General features: G+C 41.0%; 1 protein-coding gene across 2 annotated transcripts in view; it reads right to left on the bottom strand.

Moving 5' to 3' along the window:
- ift81 (intraflagellar transport 81 homolog) overlaps positions 1 to 20,078 on the bottom strand; it is a 102,544-nt gene that overhangs the window by 17,926 nt on the left and 64,540 nt on the right. Inside the window, exons 16-18 of one of the 2 annotated variants that reach the window (XM_060843990.1) lie at positions 11,987 to 12,058; positions 11,816 to 11,901; positions 11,083 to 11,128 (exon numbers count right to left, since the gene is read on the bottom strand). In XM_060843990.1, coding sequence (XP_060699973.1) covers positions 11,083 to 11,128; positions 11,816 to 11,901; positions 11,987 to 12,058 — 204 coding nt within the window. The remainder of the gene's footprint in view (positions 1 to 11,082; positions 11,129 to 11,815; positions 11,902 to 11,986; positions 12,059 to 20,078) is intronic. The other variant, XM_060843991.1, reaches the window with a different exon arrangement.

A 20,078-nucleotide genomic window follows, 5' to 3' on the forward strand; every position in this document is an offset into this window, starting at 1 on the left:
ACATTTTGAGACAATTCTGTATCCAAATGGTGAGTTTTCCCTGTATTCCATGAGATCTACCTTTGCTAACCAGTCTCCCATGGGGAACCTTGTCGAACGCCTTACTGATGTCCATATAGATCACATCTACTGCTCTGCCCTCATCAATACTCTTTGTTACTTCCTTAAAAAACTCAATCAAGTTTGTGAGACATGATTTCCCACAAATAAAGCCATGTTGACTATCCCCAATCAATCCTTGCCTTTCCAAATACATGTACATTCTGTCCCTCAGGATTTCCTCCAACAACTTGCCCACCACCGATGTCAGGCTCACTGGCCTATAGTTTCCTGGCTTGTCCTTACCACCCTTCTTAAACAGTAGCACCACGTTAGCCAACCTCCAATCTTCTGGCATCTCACCTGTGACTTTCAATGATACAAATATCTTAGTAAGAGGCCCAGCAATTCTTCCTTAGCTTCCCACAGAGTTCTAGGGTACACCTGATCAGGTCCTGGGGATTTATCCACTTTTATGCATTTCAAGACATCCAGCACTTCCTCCTCTGTATTATGGACATTTTTCAAGATGTCACCATCTGTTTCCCTCAATTCTATATCTTCCATGTCCTTTTCCACAGTAAATACTGATGCAAAGTACTCGCCTAGTTTCTCCCCCATTTCCTGTGGCACCACAGAAAATCCGTCTTGCTGATCTTTGAGGGGCTCTATTTTCTCCCGAGTTACCCTTCTGTCATTAATGTATTTGTAAAAGCCCTTTGGATTCTTCTTAACTCTATTTGCCAAAGCTACCTCATGTCCCCTTTTTGCCCGCCTGATTTCTCTCTTAAGTACACTCCTACTACCTTTATACTCTTCTAAGGATTCACTTGATCTATCCTGTCTATACCTGACATAAACTTCCTTACTTTTCTTAATGAAACCCTCAATTTCTTTTGTCATCCAGCATTCTCTATTACTACCAGCCTTTCCTTTCACCCTAATAGGAATATATTTTCTCTGGACTCTCATGATCTCATTTCTGAAGGTTTCCCATTTTTCAGCCGTCCCTTTACCTGCGAACATCTGCCCCCAACCAGCTTTTGAAAGTTCTTGCCTAATACCATCAAAATTGGCCTTTCTCCAATTTAGAACTTCAACTTTTAGATCTGGTCTATTCTTTTCCATCACTATTTTAAAACTAATTGAATTATGGTCGCTGGCCCCAAAGTGCTCTCTCACTGACACCTCAGTTACCTGGCCTGCCTTATTTCCCAAGAGTAGGTCAGGTTTTGCACCTTCTCTAGTAGGTACATTCACATACTGAATCAGAAAATTGTCCTGTACACACTTAACAAATTCCTTTCCAATTAAGCCCTTAACACTATGTCAGTACCAGTCAATGTTTGGAAAGTTAAAATCCCCTACCATAACTACCCTATTATTCTCATATATAGCTAAGATCTCCTTACAAATTTGTTTCTCAATTTCTCTCTGGCTATTAGGAGATCTAAATGTGGGTTTAATAATTGATGCTCTCGAAGGTTGAGAGCTATGGTCTTGTTGCACTGAGTGGCGTTACTTATTGATTTGTATTAAGTGGATGGGAAAAATTTCTGGCTATAACAGCTACTCCTTACTTGAGGTATTTTATGTGTTGGAGGTGATTTCCTCGAATTCCAGGAGCCGCAATTACTGTCTTGGGAGGCGGGGGGGGGGGGGGGGGGTGGGAGGGGGAGAGGTGTTGGGGACCCAGGGAGATAGTGAGAAAAGAAATCATTCTGAGACTGATACAGTTGAGAACAAAGGCGAGTCAAACAGTCAGGGACAAAGCAGAGAACAAGTTAGGACTATTTCATTGCAAGAGGCCTAACAGGGAAGGCAGATTAATTTAGGGAATTTGTTTGAAATTCTTCCTCTCATGGCATTAGGTTTATCAAACCAAACCATCGTGGATAGACAAAAACCCTAATCAAAATGGCTGACAGATCTGCTTCCAAATAATTCAAAAAGGGCTGTCATGTCATGTTTTCTGGTGCATCATATTTGTAAGAAGGTCTAAAGGAATGTGTTCCATAATTGACTTATGCCATCCTGACAAACCTGGGCAGGGAGGGGGGGGTGATTTCTCAGACATCCAGCCCATCAGAATGTTCTTCCTCACACAAAAAGTGATAATTTTAAAATGCTTTTTCCTATCTACACCTGAGGGAGGTAAATCCTGCAAACCCAGGAGCAAAGAGACCAGGTCCACCATGACTTTGATCCCCAAGACCCTCTCAATTACTCCTGCCACAGTGCTCCAATATGCACAGAGTCTGTAGCAGGACCATCGACAATGAGTGAGAGTACCTGTGTTTACTTTACATTTGGGACACATTGAAGATGCTCCCTGCTTACATTTTGCTAGACCATCTGGGGCCAGATGAGCCCTATGAAGAATCTTTAACTGCATAACATGGGTCCTTCAAAAAATTTAAATCCTCCTCACATTCTCACATATGTTCTCCCATGTTTCCGAAGTAATCTCGAATCCTAACTCTCTCTCCCAGACCTCACGTAGATGCTCGATGTTACCCAAGGAATCTCAACAAATCATAAAGAGTACTCACTGAAAGAGTGCTCTTAGCCAGAAGCACCCTCTTTTCCGTATCAGATAGACAACACTCAGTCAAGAGCATGGTCTCCTTTCGGATAAAATGAAAGAAATGGAAGAGGTCCCTACTTGACAATCCATATTTGAGAGTTATTTGATCAAATGACATCAAGTTTCACCTCGAAACACATTACCCAAACAAGCAACTCCATATCCGCCCAAAGTTCAAACCCAGGATCCATTGTCCCTGGCTGGAAACCTGATATGCTAACTATGGGAGTGAGAAAAAATGTTTTAGACGTATTATCCTCTAACTGTCTCATTGCCCTCCATGCTTTGCTAGTGTTAGTAACTACTGGATTATGGTAATGTTCCAAAACTGTCCCCATTTTGTCTAAAAACAGCAGGTTGAGAAGAGGACACTTCATATGGGAAGCCTCAATGTCCAACCATGTCCATGCCGAGTCCCCACAGGCCCAGTCACTTACAAAAGATAGGAGGGAGCTCAGCTGATATCTTCTAATGTCTGGGAGATCTATTCCCTCCAATCCTTGGGGCAATTGCGGTTTCGCAAGCTTAATAAGGGACCACTTAAAGCGCCAAATGAAAGTACTAAAACAGTCATTCAATTTCTGAAACGTTTACCTAGGAAAGAACAAAGGGAGCATCCTCAAAGGGTACAACAAGCGAGGAAGAACATTCATTTTGATAAGAGCGATTTGACCCAATCATGATATTGGAAGGGTCCACCATCTTTGAAGGTCTTGTTTAATCTTGTCAAACAATTGAACAAAATTAGCCTTGAATAACTGATCAAAGCTAGAGGTAACAGAGAGGCTCAAATAAAGAAAAATCTCCCTGTGCCCACTTAAAGGGGAATCCACCTTCCACATCAGGTATTCCCCTCACAGCTCCCCGCCCCCCCCCACCCCCCGATAGGTATACCCTCCAATTTTGAAAAATTGATCTTGTAACCTGAGAAAGGACCAAATTAATTAATACAGTGTATCAAACAGGGTACCGAGACTGCCGGGTTTGAAAGAAAAATAAGAACATCATTCGCATATAGTGAAATCTTATGCACCTTTGATCCCACCTTTGGGTCAGCTATATTAAGGTCCCCATGAATGGTCTCCGCCAATGGTTCAATCACCAACGTGAAAAGCAAAGGTGAAAGGGGACAACCTTGCCAACTGCCCCTACCAATGTTAAGATTGCCAGACCTTATATCAATGGTGAGAATCGCCAGCAGAGGATCACCATAAAAGAACCCTCACCCATCAAGTAAACACTTCACCCAGGCCAAATGACTTCAGAGTATAAAAGAGATACGGCCATTCCACCCGATCAAATGCCTTCTCCGCATCCAAAGAGACACCAACTCTTGAACTAATTGCTGCTAGCACACTTGAATCATGTTAAGCAACCTCCTGACATTATTAGAGGATCTGTGACCCTTTATAAAGCACGCCTGATCTTCTTCAATACCAGAGGACAATACCCCCTCAAATTCAATGCCAAAGTCTGAGACAAAATTTTATAATCAGAATTTAAGAACAAGATAGGTCTATAAGAATCACAGTCCTCCAGGACCTTCCCTTTCCTGAGGATAAGAGAGATATTAGTCTCTCTCAAGGATGGCAGGAGGTAATCATGACTATATGAATAGTTGTACATGTCGAGCATCAGTCCTGACAGTATGTTTAAAAATTCTTTATAAAACTCACAGGACGGGCGCCTTTCCACTCTGAAGTTGCCCTACTGCCTCCTGTGTCTCTTGTGCTGTTAATGAAGCACTAAGAAGAGAAGCCTGCTCAGCAGACACCCTCTGCAGATCCAAGTTCCTAAAAAAAGACTCCATTTTATCCCATCTATCCTCATAACATTCAGACTGATACAATTCAGAACAGAACCTCCAAAACATGGCATTGACCTTTTTAGCATTACAATTAAGAGTTCCATTCCCTTCCCTAATAGAAGTAATAAGTTGGGAGACTTTATCCAGACTACCATCATGCTCAAATAACCTTTGCTTTGCAAAGGAAAGTTTCTTCCTCGCTGTATGCATTAACATGGAGTTTGACAGGCTGTGGTCTGCTGCAGTTTAGTCACTAATGGTCCACTGTAATGTGCCATATCGGCTGCCTTCAATTGTGCCTCAAGCAGATGCTGCTGCTCTCCCTTCCATCACTTCTGCCTGGCTGAGTATGAGATAGCTATGTCTAGCATAGGCCTTAGCAGTCTCCCAGAGAATGGACAGATTACTAGCTGTACCCAAGTTGGTGGCCAAAAATGCTTCAAATTCCCTAGAAAAGTACTCAGTGAACTTGCTATCCTTGAGGATGAAGGAATCCATTCACCAGTAACAAGAGCTCATTGCATTACCCTTAATCTCAACCACTAAATATACTGCTGCATGATCAGAGATGGCAATATTCCCAATTGAACAAGATATCACTGAATCCAGAAGAGCTGCATGAGTTAGGAAAAATCAATCCTTGTATGGCACTTATGATGATTGGAAAAAAATGTAAAAATCTTACCCCTAGGGTTGAAGAGGTCTCCAAGTGTCTACTAACCCCAGTTCCACACATAGATCACCCAACTGTTTAGACTGTGGAGAAAGCTTTGGGGCTTTTGGGCAATCTATCCATCACAGGATCCAAAAGGCAATTAAACTCCCCCATATGCCACAATGCAAAGGTCATCAGCTTAGATAGTGCATCAGTCAAAGATTTAAGGGGTTGGGCCAGAGGACAAGAGACATTCAAAATACTATATTCCTCACCATGTATTAGAGCCATAAGGACAACAAACTGACCATATTCATCTTTAACACAATCTATTAAATTAAATGGAAGATTCTTCCTGATGAGTATGGCCAACTCCTGCTCTTGGTGTTAAAGGACGTGAAAAACATCCAATTAAACCCACCTTGCTGTAACTTCAAGTGTTCCTTGTCATTAAGGTGAGTCTCCTGCAACAGGGCAACATCCACCATCTCTTTTTTAAGGTTTGACAACATGTTTTTCATTTTAACTGGCGAATGGATCCTTCTAATATTCAGGTGCACTAGTTAAGAACACTGCTAGTCACGATCCTTTACAACCACCTTTGACCTGCCGAGAGCAAGAATCCGACTTACTGGGCATATTCAAAAGACTCATGGAGTCTATTTATGAAAAACCAAAACACTAAACTAATTGCAAAACACAAAACACAAATGGGGAACTCTACTGCTGCCCATAGAGGGCACATACACCTCCCATGCAAATCTCCATTCCCCTTTCCACCCCACACCCAAGCAATAGAAGGAAACAGTCAAATAACGAGTACTCTGCCCACCCCTAACTATATACCAACCACCAGTCCTAATCGGAAAAAAAACACCAACAGTAGCTTCTTTAAGAAAAGGGTAACATTACAAGAAACATAGTAAGAAAAAAAACACCAACATTATTGTCCAGGATATTAATTTCTTCAAATTATTTTAAACTGTCCAAGAAATATTTCACTTGTTCCAGGGAATCAAATGACCGCACTGTCTCCTCGTGCGTAATACAAAGCACCGCTAAGTTTCTCATCGAATATTGAATCCCAAGGTTCCTTAATTTTCTCTTGACCTCATCAAACGATTTCATTTTATAGATCTCCGCCGCAGAAAATTTCTGGAAAAACATTATCTTAGTTCCCTGATAAGCCAGGGCTGGTGGATCTTCCCCCCATCCTTCTAAAAGATTCTAGTCCCCTCTACTTTTCCCTGCAGCTTTGAAATTGTATCAGGACCGGGTGGGGGCGCTGATTCAGAACAGACCTGCGCACCGCAACCCGGTGAGCTCTGTGAATCTTCACCTGGTCTGCCTCGGCATCTCAGCCAAGAAACTGTGACAGCCAGTCTTCAAAAGCATGCCAGCTGCCCACCTTCCAATCCCTTCTGCAGCCCAAGGACCCAGATAATTTTCCTTCTACCTTGATTTTCCAGATGATCAACCTTTCAGTCAAGACCTGTTTTTCAAGGGTCTGGATCTGCCTCACCGAGGGCTTGACCCCAGTCTCTGATGTCGCTCAACCTCTTCAACTTGCTTCCCTGGCCCTTCCAACACCTTCTCGTGCTTTTGTATCATGACCAAAATCAGCTCCAGCCGAGTATGATAGTCTTCCATCAACTCCCTGATCATCCCTTGGATTGCCAGGAGTCCTTCAGTGACGTTCTACTGTGCAGGTACCTCTTTCACAGCTGCCGAGGGAGCTGCAGCTGCATCCACAGGCATGCATGACACATTTGGCAAGTCTCCTGTTTGTTGGGGCTTGGCTGTATGCTTTCCTTTCTCATCCGCGCTTGCTCAAAAAGAATTTACAGTGGAACCTCAACTATCCAAACATCAACCGCCCGAATATGGACTATCCAAACAAGATATCAAGGCCCTGCAAAAACTGCACCAAGCAACCAGCATTCAGTTATCAGTTTAATGGCATTATGACACGAATTGCCAGATAACTGAGAGGTGAATTGCTGGACAATCGAGAGACACTCAAGACAACCGGCACACATGGATTACCACTTGTTTCCGGCCACCCAACTCCCCATCCATCCTGCTCAAACAATCGAGGCTTCACTGTAAATGGACTGAATGGTTTCACAACCATTTAACATCAATTTTCTCTGAAAAAAGGTAAGGTTGGGGGAGGTGTAAAAATATCACAACTGCTGGGTTGGGGTGCAGAGCTCAGCAAGGCAGATCAGCAAATAAGCATTGCTGAGTCCTGGTTCTCAGATACAGAAACTGGGAAATAAAGGGATGTTATTTGAGGCTACTCCTTTGACTTGTTAGATTGTTGATTAGCTTAAACTTGTTGCATAAGTTCTTTCGGACCCTCAGACAACTTGGCAATAATTTCATGGAGCTAGTCCTCACTGGGCAGAGTGTAGGTGGAGTTAAGGGAGAAAGTCAGAAAAATATGGATAGCTAGGCAGAAGCCTGAAGTATGGCTACGTGAATGTTAGAAATGTGTAGAGAAACAGGTGAAGTAGACTGACAAGCTTTAGGCACTACTTCATGAATTTTTCTTAATCGTAAGATTGGAGCTTGATATACCTTGAATATCATATGTTGTAGTAATTTGTCTTAATATTTAATAAACCAGTCGGTCTTGGACCCATTCTCATGGCTGTGGAACAAAAGCCAACAAAAGATGGTGGTAGTGACAGGATCAGCTTCAAACAGAATCTTGAAGAACAAGTCAGCACCGAAAAGTAACATATGAAGAACAACTATCTACTGTTGTGACACAAAGACAGATGGCCAAATCAAATCAACCTCCCTAACTCTGAACTCATAACACAGTAAAATTAAAACCTTCAAAGACCCTCAAATTTGACTCCAATTGTTCCCAACCAGACTTTTTGAATAACCAATACCAGACTTTGTGAATAACTGATACCAGACACCAGGTTTACAGTTTAAACAGATTTAACAATATATTAATAATGCCAAAAATCACACAACACCAGGTTATTGTCCAACAGGTTTAATTGGAAGCAGTGGCTTTCGGAGTGCTGCTCCTTCATCAGGTGGTTATGTACTCCACCCCAGTCCAACACCGGTATCTCCAAATCATTATTAATAATGCAGTAGCTTTAGCAGAGCAAAATTAAACGATAGGTTAATCTAATTAACATCTATTTAAGCCCAATCATGTTTGATTCTACCTCCCCAATCTCTCATAAACAGACACAGTCAACAGTCACAGTTAAGAGATAAATCAAAAAGGGGAAAAAAAAGAAACGTAACTGGCCAGTTCACTTAAGCAGGTTCCATGATCTGTAACATCTCAGGCATATAGGATTGCATCTTTCTTGGTTTCCGAAAACACTGATGCATATACTTATTTTCCAGTAGTTTCCAAGGACTATTAATTTAATTATTATAACTGATATCCTACTCTCTAAAATTTAATAAATTGATAAGAAGTGGATAATTAGGAAGCAATCAAACTTCTATCCTGTAGCTATGGAAGCCAAATTCCTTCTGACCTAAACATACTTCAAAAATCAGTTCAAATTCTGGCTTCTCTTTGTTGGGCTGTTTGTCACCCTGTAAGACCCCTGTTACCATTCAAATATCTGCCAGGTGTTTCAACATAATGCCTCTCCAGAGTTGACGTGTCTATAGGATACTTTTAACAAGAGTCAACTTACAATTAACATTTGACCAGGCCTCATAAATAAATACTATTGAGTTTGTTCTCTTTTAGATTAGATTAGATTACTTACAGTGTGGAAACAGGCCCTTCGGCCCAACCAGTCCACACCGACCTGCCGAAGCGCAACCCACCCATTCCCCTACATTTACCCCTTTACCTAACACTACGGACAATTTATCACGGCCAACCCACCTGACCCGCACATCTTTGGACTGTGGGAGGAAACCGGAGCACCCGGAGGAAACCCACGCAGACACGGGGAGAACGTGCAAACTCCACACAGTCAGTTGCCTGAGTCGGGAATTGAACCCAGGTCGCTGGCGCTGTGAGGCAGCAATGCTAACCACTGTGCCACCGTGCCGCCCGAAAAAACAAGCTGCTGCTCACAGTCCAAAGGTCACCTTCAGCTCCGAGTTCACATTTCGCAGCTCTAAACTAAACTGATAAAAACTAAAAGTAAAACAATGAAAAATTAGTTTGACTTCTGACACTATAGATGAATAATATCACTCTGCTATTGGAGAATTAGCACCATGACCAATCTAGATTCTAATGACTGAGAAGAAACAACTTAACTTCCCAATACATCTTGCAGTTGTAAACTCTTCAGCAATCATGGCTGACCTAACAGAAGCCATCAGAGAAAAAAACACACTCATCAACTTTACCTCAAAGTGTTTCAAAACCTTGTCATAGACTTCTCACCTACTTACTGACAAAAATGAAAAGACTTGGGGAAGAGTGAGAGATACATTATCAGGAAAATGTGTATAGTAAAACCTTGTGAAAATAAATAATCTGGGTAGTTCATTTGAACATGCATATGAATGCTAATGAAATTATCTTTTTCAGGGAGAAAATAGTTGGGGAAGAGGTGCCATGTAAGGTCTTTAAGACCCTGGATCATACTTGTTATGATGTCACAGAGATGCTTTTCACTTGGCAGTAGTGATGTGTGAGCAGAGTTAAGGGAGAAGTAGAGAAGCACATGGAGAACCAGGCAGAAGCTCAAATCTAGCCTTGGGAATGCTAGAAACACATGCAGAAAACACATTGGGTAGACTAACTAGCATTATGTGAAATGGAATATGGAATAGTCTATAGAATAATTAGAGCCTGGTATATCTCTGAATACCATGCATTGTAGCATATATTAATATTGAATAAACAATGTTAGAAAGAACTTCAAGCCTGAAGACAATTCTTGACTTTGCTTTCACCTCAACCAGTCTGTCTTGAATTCAAACGTATGGATATGGGCATCAAACCGTGCAAAGGGTAGCCTTTAAACACATTTTAAAAATTCACTATTGTATGTTGGTTCAGTAACACAAGTGTAGCAGCTGCCTCCAAATGCATTGGTTGTAGATTTGAAAAGCAGTGCTGCTCCAGTGTTCAAAATCATCTGTTCTCCTTGTGCTCAGTAGATTAATGGAAAATTTGATATCTTCATCATATGCTGAAGGCATGCTTTATAGAGAGTCTTAAATTTTAACTGTCTTAAACTCATAAAGTACCTTGTTCAAGCAGATAAAAAGTTAATTTCTTTTGACAGTAGCACTTGTAGTAGATTATCCATTATGCACCCAAGGACTTTAAAAATGGAAATAAAATATTAAACAGTTGATAATATTAGAGTCCAGAAAGTTAAAATAAAAATCTAAAAAAGAATTTTGAAGTAGGTAATACTATTTTACTTTCGTATTTTAATTTTACAATAACTTCAATTCATGCTGATCACAATTTCAGATTCTCCGTGGGCAGTTAGATTATTTTAGGAAACTCAAATAATCTAGTTTTCAACCATACATGGGAAAAGTAAAATGAGCAAGAAGTCAAAGAAACCTTAGTCCCAGGTCCAAGTGCATGTGAATCTGCGTCAGCATCAAACTCATCTGGGAATAATCACATGCCACCCTAAACAAATGCAGTTCAGTCTAGCTGCATGTTACAAATTAGTATTCTTACATCCTGATAAAAGCTCAACAGATTCTGAGGTTTAAGTTAACAGGAACGTACAACTAATTATTTATCACTACTGTACAAGTTTTTATTGCAGCCATTTAAAATAGAATGTGTTGTTATAAATGACATGTCCTGTTGCTGCAGTTCATATTTGAAATCACAACTGCTGATGTTGCCACTGCTCAAGCGATTAGTTACTGATGACAACAGCTACGAATGTTTTTTTTCTGATATAGCTGTGCCAAGACTTCTGGACAGCTGGCTGGATTCTTACTTGTTAGTTGAGATAAAATACAATATTTTTCTTTACATAGTCCATTTTACAGAAAGAGACTCACCTTTCCCAGATTTTCTTGCTCAAGGATATTTCGATTGTACTGCTCTCTAAATAAAAATTCACAAATTAATAAATTGATAATCATTGTATTGCTTTTGATCATTATTCCACTGGAAATAGTAAATCATTACATAACAATGCTGAAATGTAGCCTCAGTACTAAAAAATTGTATTAGAATAGCTGAGTATTTAGATAGGACAAATCATTCATTTTCCTTATGTTTGGAAAACAATTTCAGTGCTGGTGACTCTACCAGAGTGTCAAAATGTGCAATATAATTTGAATTGTTCATATCGACAGATTTAAAATGCTTCCTTATGAAGATGTAAAGCTATATTTTGTTTTAGGGATTGTTTCCTAGAGAATTATCCTTTCAAATAAACAACCATATTAACAAGCCTTTTTACACCAAGAATAGCTTGGTTATTTAAGTTTCTTACAGCTTTACAATTGGAAAGCAGTTTGTACTATTCATTTTATGCACTTTCACCAGTGAGAAAATGATGATTCCTTATTTTCCACAAGTTTTCTTTCTACTGTGAAATGCAATGGATGTGTAACTAAGCAGGACAGTTTTCTTGAGGAAGGAGACATCAACACAGTGTCAAGGTTTGATAAATGTGTTAAAAATAAATTGACCCATGGCTCAACAGTCATAACATGAATATCTTTAAAAAGACATGCTCAGCAATGTAAAATGTGTATAAAAACATGTTTGAATCTATACATTTACCTTAAGGCTTTTCTTCTTTCTTGTGGATCTGCAGAAACATATAGTTTCATTTCATCAGAAGCTCGCTGTATCTGCTTTTCAGCGATCTGTTCAACAGAAGACAATTTATACACCTGCAAGACTTTTTGAGATAAATATTTTTCATCGTAATTTATCCATATGGGCAGTTACCTTTTTCAAACAGTTGATGTAATGGTATCTAGTTTCCTCCTGCCCACATTCCTCTCTGAGCCCTTGGACTTCCTGCCAATTTTTAAATTTAAGAATTACTTTACATGGTAGTTATACCACACATCATATGCTCCCCTTTCCATTGAATAATGTATAAAATGAAAATCGTACATTAATCTATTATAACATTGCAAGTAGTTGTGTGTAAACAATGGTACTTGTTATAAAAATATTTTTCTGAATAATAAAGCATAGTAAACATAATAAAGCCTATGAATACAAGAAAATGTATACTATAGTGAGAAAATATAAATTAGTTACTATTAATGAATTAACAACATTAATTTGATAAGCATTACTTGACTGATTTATCAACTTTACCTTTTTAGTCTCATTTTTACAAAGTAAAAATTATAGGGAGTATTTTTCTGTTCAGAAATGATCCACTTGGTCTGGTGAAAAATATCTTGGATTATGCAGAAAGTTCATAATTAGCTGAATAGATAGTAATCTCCTTTTGGTAGCAATTCTTTTCGCTATTTGTGCCAAACCTAGGCTGCCTTAAAGGACCTGGTTCTCACTCAAGTGTGTTACAACACTGGATAAACCCTTCTGCTTAACTTAAAACCAGCAACACAGAAAAGATTTATCTCATGCAGTAATCTGTAAAAATTCGACAGGCCAAGAACTATTTCAAGTAAAAGTTAACAACTTTATTTTTTAAAGGAGAATAATTAACTAACCCCTATTTCCAATTTCTTCCTCTCACCTATCTTTTAGCTTCCCTTCTATAATGCTAGTCCAATAAAAGTCCCAGTTAAGCTTTACACAACGCACTTCTTATCTCAAAACCAGGCAGATTTTGTGCTTCTATTCGGATCTTCCTGTGTCTTCTTTTCTTCTTAGGAATTTCTGTGTCACAGATTACTGATTGAAAAGATACTTGTAAGGGAGCTTTTTCAGGCAGTCTGTTTACATGCTGGGCTTAGCAGCTTTCCTCTCAACTGTTCAACTTTCCCCAGTCGTATACCCCCAAAGCACCGTATTGTGTCATTGGCTTTTAAGATTGTCAATATACTCAATTCAAATTGGATTGGAGTTTGAGCTAAAATTTAAACTGATTTGCTATGAAACAAAAATAAAAATTCAAATTCAGCCACTCATCAAGTGCTGTTTGTTCTTAATCAAATGTTACTTTGTAACATCCCTCTTTGTAACATGCTCATCCCTCTTGATGAGCAGAGGGATCTTGGTGTCTATGTACACAGATCTCTGAAAGTTGCCACCCAGGTAAATAGTGCTGTGAGGAAGGCATATGGTGTACTGGGCTTTATTGGCAGAGGAATTGAGTTCCGGAGTCCTGAGGTCATGTTGCAGTTGTATAAGACTCTGGTGAGGCCTCATCTGGAGTATTGTGTGCAGTTTTGGTCGCCATACTATAGGAAGGATGTGGAAGCTTTAGAACGAGTGCAGAGGAGGTTTACCAGGATGTTGCCTGGAATGGTAGGAAGATCGTATGAGGAAAGGCTGAGGCACTTGGGGCTGTTCTCATTGGAGAAGAGAAGGTTTAGGGGATATCTGATAGAAGTGTATAAGATGATTAGGGGTTTAGATCGGGTAGATACTAAGAACCTTTTACCGCTAATGGAGTCAGGTGTTACTAGGGGACATAGCTTTAAATTAAGGGGTGGTAGGTATAGGACAGATGTTAGGGGTAGATTCTTCACACAGCGGGTTGTGAGTTCATGGAATGCCCTGCCCGTATCAGTGGTGAACTCTCCTTCTTTATGTTCATTTAAGCGGGCATTGGATAGGCATTTGGAAGTTATTGGGCTAGTATAGGTTAGGTAGGACTCGGTCGGCGCAACATCGAGGGCCGAAGGGCCTGTACTGCGCTGTATCCTTCTATGTTCTATGTAAATTCTCCAGCACTTGGTGTACTTGCCAAGTCATTCACTTTCTTAAAGGTACACCCACATCTTTGTAACAAGTGAATTAAGCCACTTCCAGGTGTGTTGGGCCAACTCTACAGGATATGCTATCAAAATGTCCAAGGAGGGAAAAGTGAGAGTAGAAACTGAAGCAAAAGCATTGGACATAAAATATCAAGTATAAATGGATTCTAACAATGTGGGTAGGTATGATTGGATTTCTGCCCGCTGCTATGGAATCTCATTCTCTGCTTCTCCTCTTCCATTACTATAGATCCAAGAGACATGCACAATGGAAAGAGCACTCTAGCTAATTTGACCTTTTGAACATGCAAGATTTGAAATACCAATGTCAATTTGGTTAAGGACAAGGCAGATTTAAAATATGTTTTGTCAAACGACTGGCAAAAACCATATCAAGCTCAGAGTCTCAGTAATACACAGATTATGCAACTTCTGGATGCTTAGGAAATCAATCTACTCTCAGCACATTAAGTCATATGTCAAGAGTGTGTTGCAGGTCAGGCAGCATCCAAGGAGCAGGAGAATCGATGTTTCGGGCCAGAACCCTTTAGCAGGAAGGAACAGGACTGACTGCAGGTAGAGTGGATGGTGGTGCATGGCCGATAGAGTGAAGGGGAGGATCCAGAAAGAGAATTGTTGTTGAAGGTTGCAGATTTATAGTGTGTGCTGAGTATCCTGTTCAGGTCCAAACTTGGTTGGTCTGAATGTGGTCCAGAGTCCATATGGGTTCAGATGGTTCCGTAGGCAGATACTGAGGAAGGAGATGTGGCTGTGGTAGCGAGTCTGCTCGAGGACGTGGCTGAAGTTCTTCAGGACAGAGGAGAGGACCTGGGGGGTACAGTGAGAGAGGGACTCACTGAGATCTTTGTAGAGAGAGGAGGAGAATTTCTTCAAGGTAGGCATCTTTGGAAGAGGCTTTGCAGTCAGGTTGAAATCAGCTAGGAGAAAGTGAGGTGTGCAGATGCTGGAGATTAGAGTCAAGCGTGTGTTGCTGGAAAAGCACAGCAGCTCAGGCAGCATCCGAGGAGCAGGAGAATCAACGTTTAAGGTCAGAGCCCTTCATCAGGAATAATTAAGTCATAACTCCGGCTAAGTTGGGGAATCAGGAGAAAGTGAGGACTGCAGATGCTGGAGATCAGAGCTGAAAAATGTGTTGCTGGAAAAGCGCAGCAGGTCAGGCAGCATCCAAGGAGCAAGATAATCGGTTATTCGGGCATAAGCCCTTCTTCAGGAGGGATTATAGAAATAGGGAGGATTGTGAGGTGGGAGGGAGATTACAGAAATAGGGTTGTAAGCTTCCTGAAGAAGGGCTTATGCCTGAAACGTTGATTCTCCTGCTCCTTGGATGCTGCCTAACCTGCTGCGCTTTTCCAGCAACACATTTTTCAGCAAGTTGGGGAATCAGTCTTATTGAGAAATGTGAATAAGATAACAGCAGAATGCATAGACCTTCTAATAAATAAATCAGGAAATTCATCAGCTGCAATGTTTCATCATAAAAACTCTATAAGCCACTTGAATATGAAGTTCCTTCACTAAGTCAATGGTAAACTGGGATATTAAAAGGTTTGACCAGAACCCTAGAAGTCTCCCTGCAGCTTCACAACCCTATTTCTGTAATCTCCCTCTCACCTCACAATCCTCCCGATTTCAATAATCCATCTCCAGCCTCACAATCTTCCCTATCTCTGTAATTCCACTCTAGCCTCAAAACCCTCCCTATCTCTAGAATACCCCTCCAGCCTCACAACCTTCCATATCTCTATAATCCCCCTCCAGCCTCACAACCCTATCTCTCTAATGCCCCTCCAGTCTCACAACTCTCCCTACCTCTATAATCCCCCTCCAGTCACACAATCCTTATCTCTCAAATCTCCCCCAGCCTCAGAAATTACATTTCTGTAATATAAGATTTTTATCTTGACTCACTTTTGGTTGTTTTGTATCAAAAATGCAAAAGAAAACACAACAAAATGTGCTTAACAGACCTTTGGAGTGGCCTACACATGGATGACTCAGTTTATTTCCTCAAATCAGAGTGCAGAAGGAGACTTTTTTTTGACATCGCTAAAAGGGGAGGTGATCGCCTAAAGGCATTCTCACTAGACTAGTAATCTGGTATTATTCTGGGGCCTGGATTTAAATCCCACCATGGCAGATGGTGGCATCTGATGTCAATAAAATTTGGAATAAAAAGCCTAATGATGACCATGAAACCACTGTTGATTGTTAGGAAAAATCTATCTGCTTCACTTTAGGGAAGGAAACTGTCATGCTTACCTTGTTTGGCCTACGTGTGACTCCTGGCCCAAAGCTATGTATTTGACTCTCAACTGCCCGCTGGGCAGTTAAGGATGGGCAATAAATGCTGGCCTGACCAGTGATGCTCATGTCCTCTGAATAAATAAACAAACATTTTCTCTAAATCGCAGAGGTCTTTTCAAATGAAGTTGTTCAAGGAATGATCACCTTCATGGGATTGTACTAACAGACCCTGCAATGATCAGAGGGAAATTGAGGAACAAATATGAAGAGAGATCTCAGATATATGTCAGAATAATATCGTTGTAATGGTAGGTGATTTAATTTACCAAGCATGACTGGGAAGATCATAGTGTTAAGGGTTTGGATGGTGAAGCGTTTGTTAGATGAGTTCAAGAAGTTTTTTTGTATCAATATATAAATGTTCCTACTACAGAAGCCGTGAAATATGACCTTCGCTTGGGTAATAGGCAGAACAAGTGACGGAAGTGTTAGTAGGACAACACTGGGTCTAATGATCAAAATTCTACTTCATTTTAGAAAAATTATGGAAAATGATAAGCCTTCCATAAAGCTTAGTTTTTTAAACTGGAACAAGGCAAATTTTAATGGCATGAGAAAAGGACTTTCAAATGTTGATTGCAGACAAGGGGTGTCTGATAAGCGGGAGGTTTTCAAAAGTGTGATAATGAGATTTGAGTCACTATGTTCCATTCTGTTCCTGTTAGAGTGAAAGGTAAGGCTGGTACAATTAGGGAATAATGGATGAATAAAGATATTGAAGCTCTAGTCAAGAATCAAAAAGAATCTTAAATGAGATATAGACAACTGGGCACAAATAAATCTAATGAAGTTTATAAAGAGCGTAGAGGCATTCTTAATATATGAGATCAGGAAGGCAAAGAGAGGATGTAAGATAGTCTTGGCAAATAAGGTTAAGGATAATACAAATAGATTCCTTCAAAACATAAAGGTGGATAAATCTCTGGGACCTGATTTAGTGTATCTCAGGACATTGAGGGATGTGAGGGAGCAACAGAGCCCCCTTGCAGAAATATTTGTATAATCTTTAATTCCGTTGAGGTGCCTGATAATGGATGGTTAATGGCTAATGTGCTTTTGTTTAAGAAAGGACATAAGGAGAAGACTAGGAACTATAGACCTGGGAGTCTGACTTCAGTGGTGGGTAAGTTGTTAGAGGTGATTCTGAAGGATAGGTTTTATATGAATTTGGAGAGTTAAGGAATTATTAGGGAGAGTCAGCATGGTTTTGTGAGAGGGTGTCTCACAAACTTGATTGAGTTTTTGAGGTAGTAACCAAGAAGGGAAGAGTGGTAGACATTGTTTATTTGGACCACAGACAAGCCTTTGACTAGGTTCTGCATGGTAGACTAACTAGTAAAGTTAGATCACATGGGATTCAGCGTGAACTTGCCAATTTGATACAAAATTAGCGGAACAGGAGACAGACAGCAATGGCGGAGGGTTGTTTTTCAGACTGAAGGCCCATGACCAGCAGCGTTCCAAAGGGATCAGTGCTGGGTCCATTTTTGTTTGTCATTTATATAAGTGATTGAGATGAGAATATAGAAGACATGATTAGTAGTTTGCAGGTGACACCAGAATTGTTGGCAGAGCAGCTGAGTGATTAGCACTGCTGCCTCACAGAACGAGGAACCTGGGTTCGGTTCCAGCCTTTGGCGACTGTGTCGAGTTTGCGCATTCTCCCCGTGTCTGCGTGGGTTTCCTCTGGGTGCTCTGCTTCCCTCACACAATCCAAAGATCTGCATGTTGATGAATTGGCCATGCCAAATTGCCCATAGTGTTCAGGGATTTGTAGGTTAGGTGCATTAGTCAGGGGTAAATATAGGATAAAAGGGGAGGGGAATGGGTCTGGGTGGGTTACTCTTCAGAGGGATTGGTGTGGACTTGTTGAGCCGAAGGGCCTGTTTCCACATTGTAGGGATTCTATGGTTCTATAAGTCAAAGGCAGAACTTTCTCCATGTGCAACACCACTTGCAGTCGACATCAGCAATCTTAAAACAGCTTTGCAAACCATGAAGCACTTCTTTAATCTCAGAGATATCCTCAATAAATTAATCCGCAACTAACTTAAGAATGGTTGATGATGCCATTAAATAACCCTTCCAGGAAGTACTCCCTACTCCTGGTCTGCAGTTCAACTTCAGTAGTTAGCTGGAGCAATGAGATCAAAAATGGTGGTGCTGGTGTCAAACGACATTATACACTGTATGACATTATAATTTCCCTACTCTGAATATTAATAGCATCAAATTAAAAATCACACAACACCAGGTTATAGTCCAACAGGTTTATTTGGAGTCACTAGCTTTTGAAGGCGCTGCGTCTTCATCAGGTGGTTGTGGAGCAGAATCATAAGACACATTTTACAGCAACAGGATTGCAGTGTCATGGAATGTAATACTAAACAAATTTAGCTTAAGACTTTCATCTTTGAGAATGTCCATATTAGTTTCAGTTCCTTCATATGTAAATCTCAGAACTTTATTAAAGTTACATTCTCAAGATTGCTTTTAACAATAGATGTCATCTCAGCTCTGATAATGCATTGAAGGTGTGAAGTTAAAATCTGTGTCCCAATGTTAAGTCAGACTGATTCTATTTCTAAAGTGGGAGCTACAGAATCTTACATGGATTTGTGAGTTTTTGAGCAAAATAAAATGTAACTCTGCAAGTACAAATTCGCCCCACGAACTTATGTGTGTGTGTGCAGGGGAGACAGTGAGTGTGTGCGTGTCTGTGAGTGGGGTGTGTACGTGCACGTGTGAGTGGAATGGGGTACAAGTCTGTAGAGGGGATGTGAGAATGAGTGGAATGGAGTATAAATCTGTGTGAGGGTGTGTGTGTGTGCGCGTGTATGTGTGTATGTGTATGTGTGGAATGGGGTATAAGTCTGTGGGAGGGCGAGTGTGTGTGAACGAGTGAGTGAGTGAGAGTAAGAGAGTGAGTGAGAGAGAGACAGAATGAGTGAGAGAGTGAGAGAGAGCGAGAAGAGCGAGAGTGAGCGAGTGTGTGAGTGTGTGTGGGGAATGGGATATAAGTCTGTGGGAGGGCAGGTGTGTGTGTGAGTGAATGAGTAAGTTAGTGAGAGAGAGTGAGTGAGTGTGAATGTGTGTGTGTGAGATTGTGAGTGAGTGTGTGAGATTGTGAGTGTGTGTGTGAGATTGTGAGTGTGTGGGAGTGTGAGAGTGAAAGTGACACTGTGTGTGTGAGTGAGAGTGTGAAAGTGTGTGAGAGTGTGAGAGAGTGTGAGAGAGTGTGTGTGAGAGTGTGTGAGTGAGAGAGTGACAGTGTGTGAGAGTGTGTGAGCATGTGTGAGAGACGAACCCAAGGTCCTGGTTGAGGCCATCCCCATGGAAACCGAACTTGGCTATCAGCCTGTGATTAGATTACTTACAGTGTGGAAACAGGACCTTCGGCCCAACAAGTCCACACCGACCCACCGAAGCACAACCCACCCATACCCCTACATTTACCCCTTACCTAACACTACGGGCAATTTAGCAAGGCCAATTCACCTGACCCGCACATCTTTGGACTGTGGGAGGAAACCGGAGCACCCGGAGGAAACCCACGCAGACACGGGGAGAACGTGCAAACTCCACACAGTCAGTTGCCTGAGTCGGGAATTGAACCTGGGTCTCAGGCGCTGTGAGGCAGCAGTGCTAACCACTGTGCCACCGTGCCGCCCATTTGTGGTTGGCCATTTTGCATTGTTGCCTGTCCAAAAGTTTGCTTTGGACAATAACCTGGGCTAGTGTGATTTTTAATTTTGTCCACCTCAATCCAACACCACCACCTCAAAATCATATTTACAGTATGTAATTCCAAC

Source organism: Hemiscyllium ocellatum, chromosome 24 (assembly GCF_020745735.1).
Source record: "Hemiscyllium ocellatum isolate sHemOce1 chromosome 24, sHemOce1.pat.X.cur, whole genome shotgun sequence".
NCBI lineage: Eukaryota > Metazoa > Chordata > Chondrichthyes > Orectolobiformes > Hemiscylliidae > Hemiscyllium > Hemiscyllium ocellatum.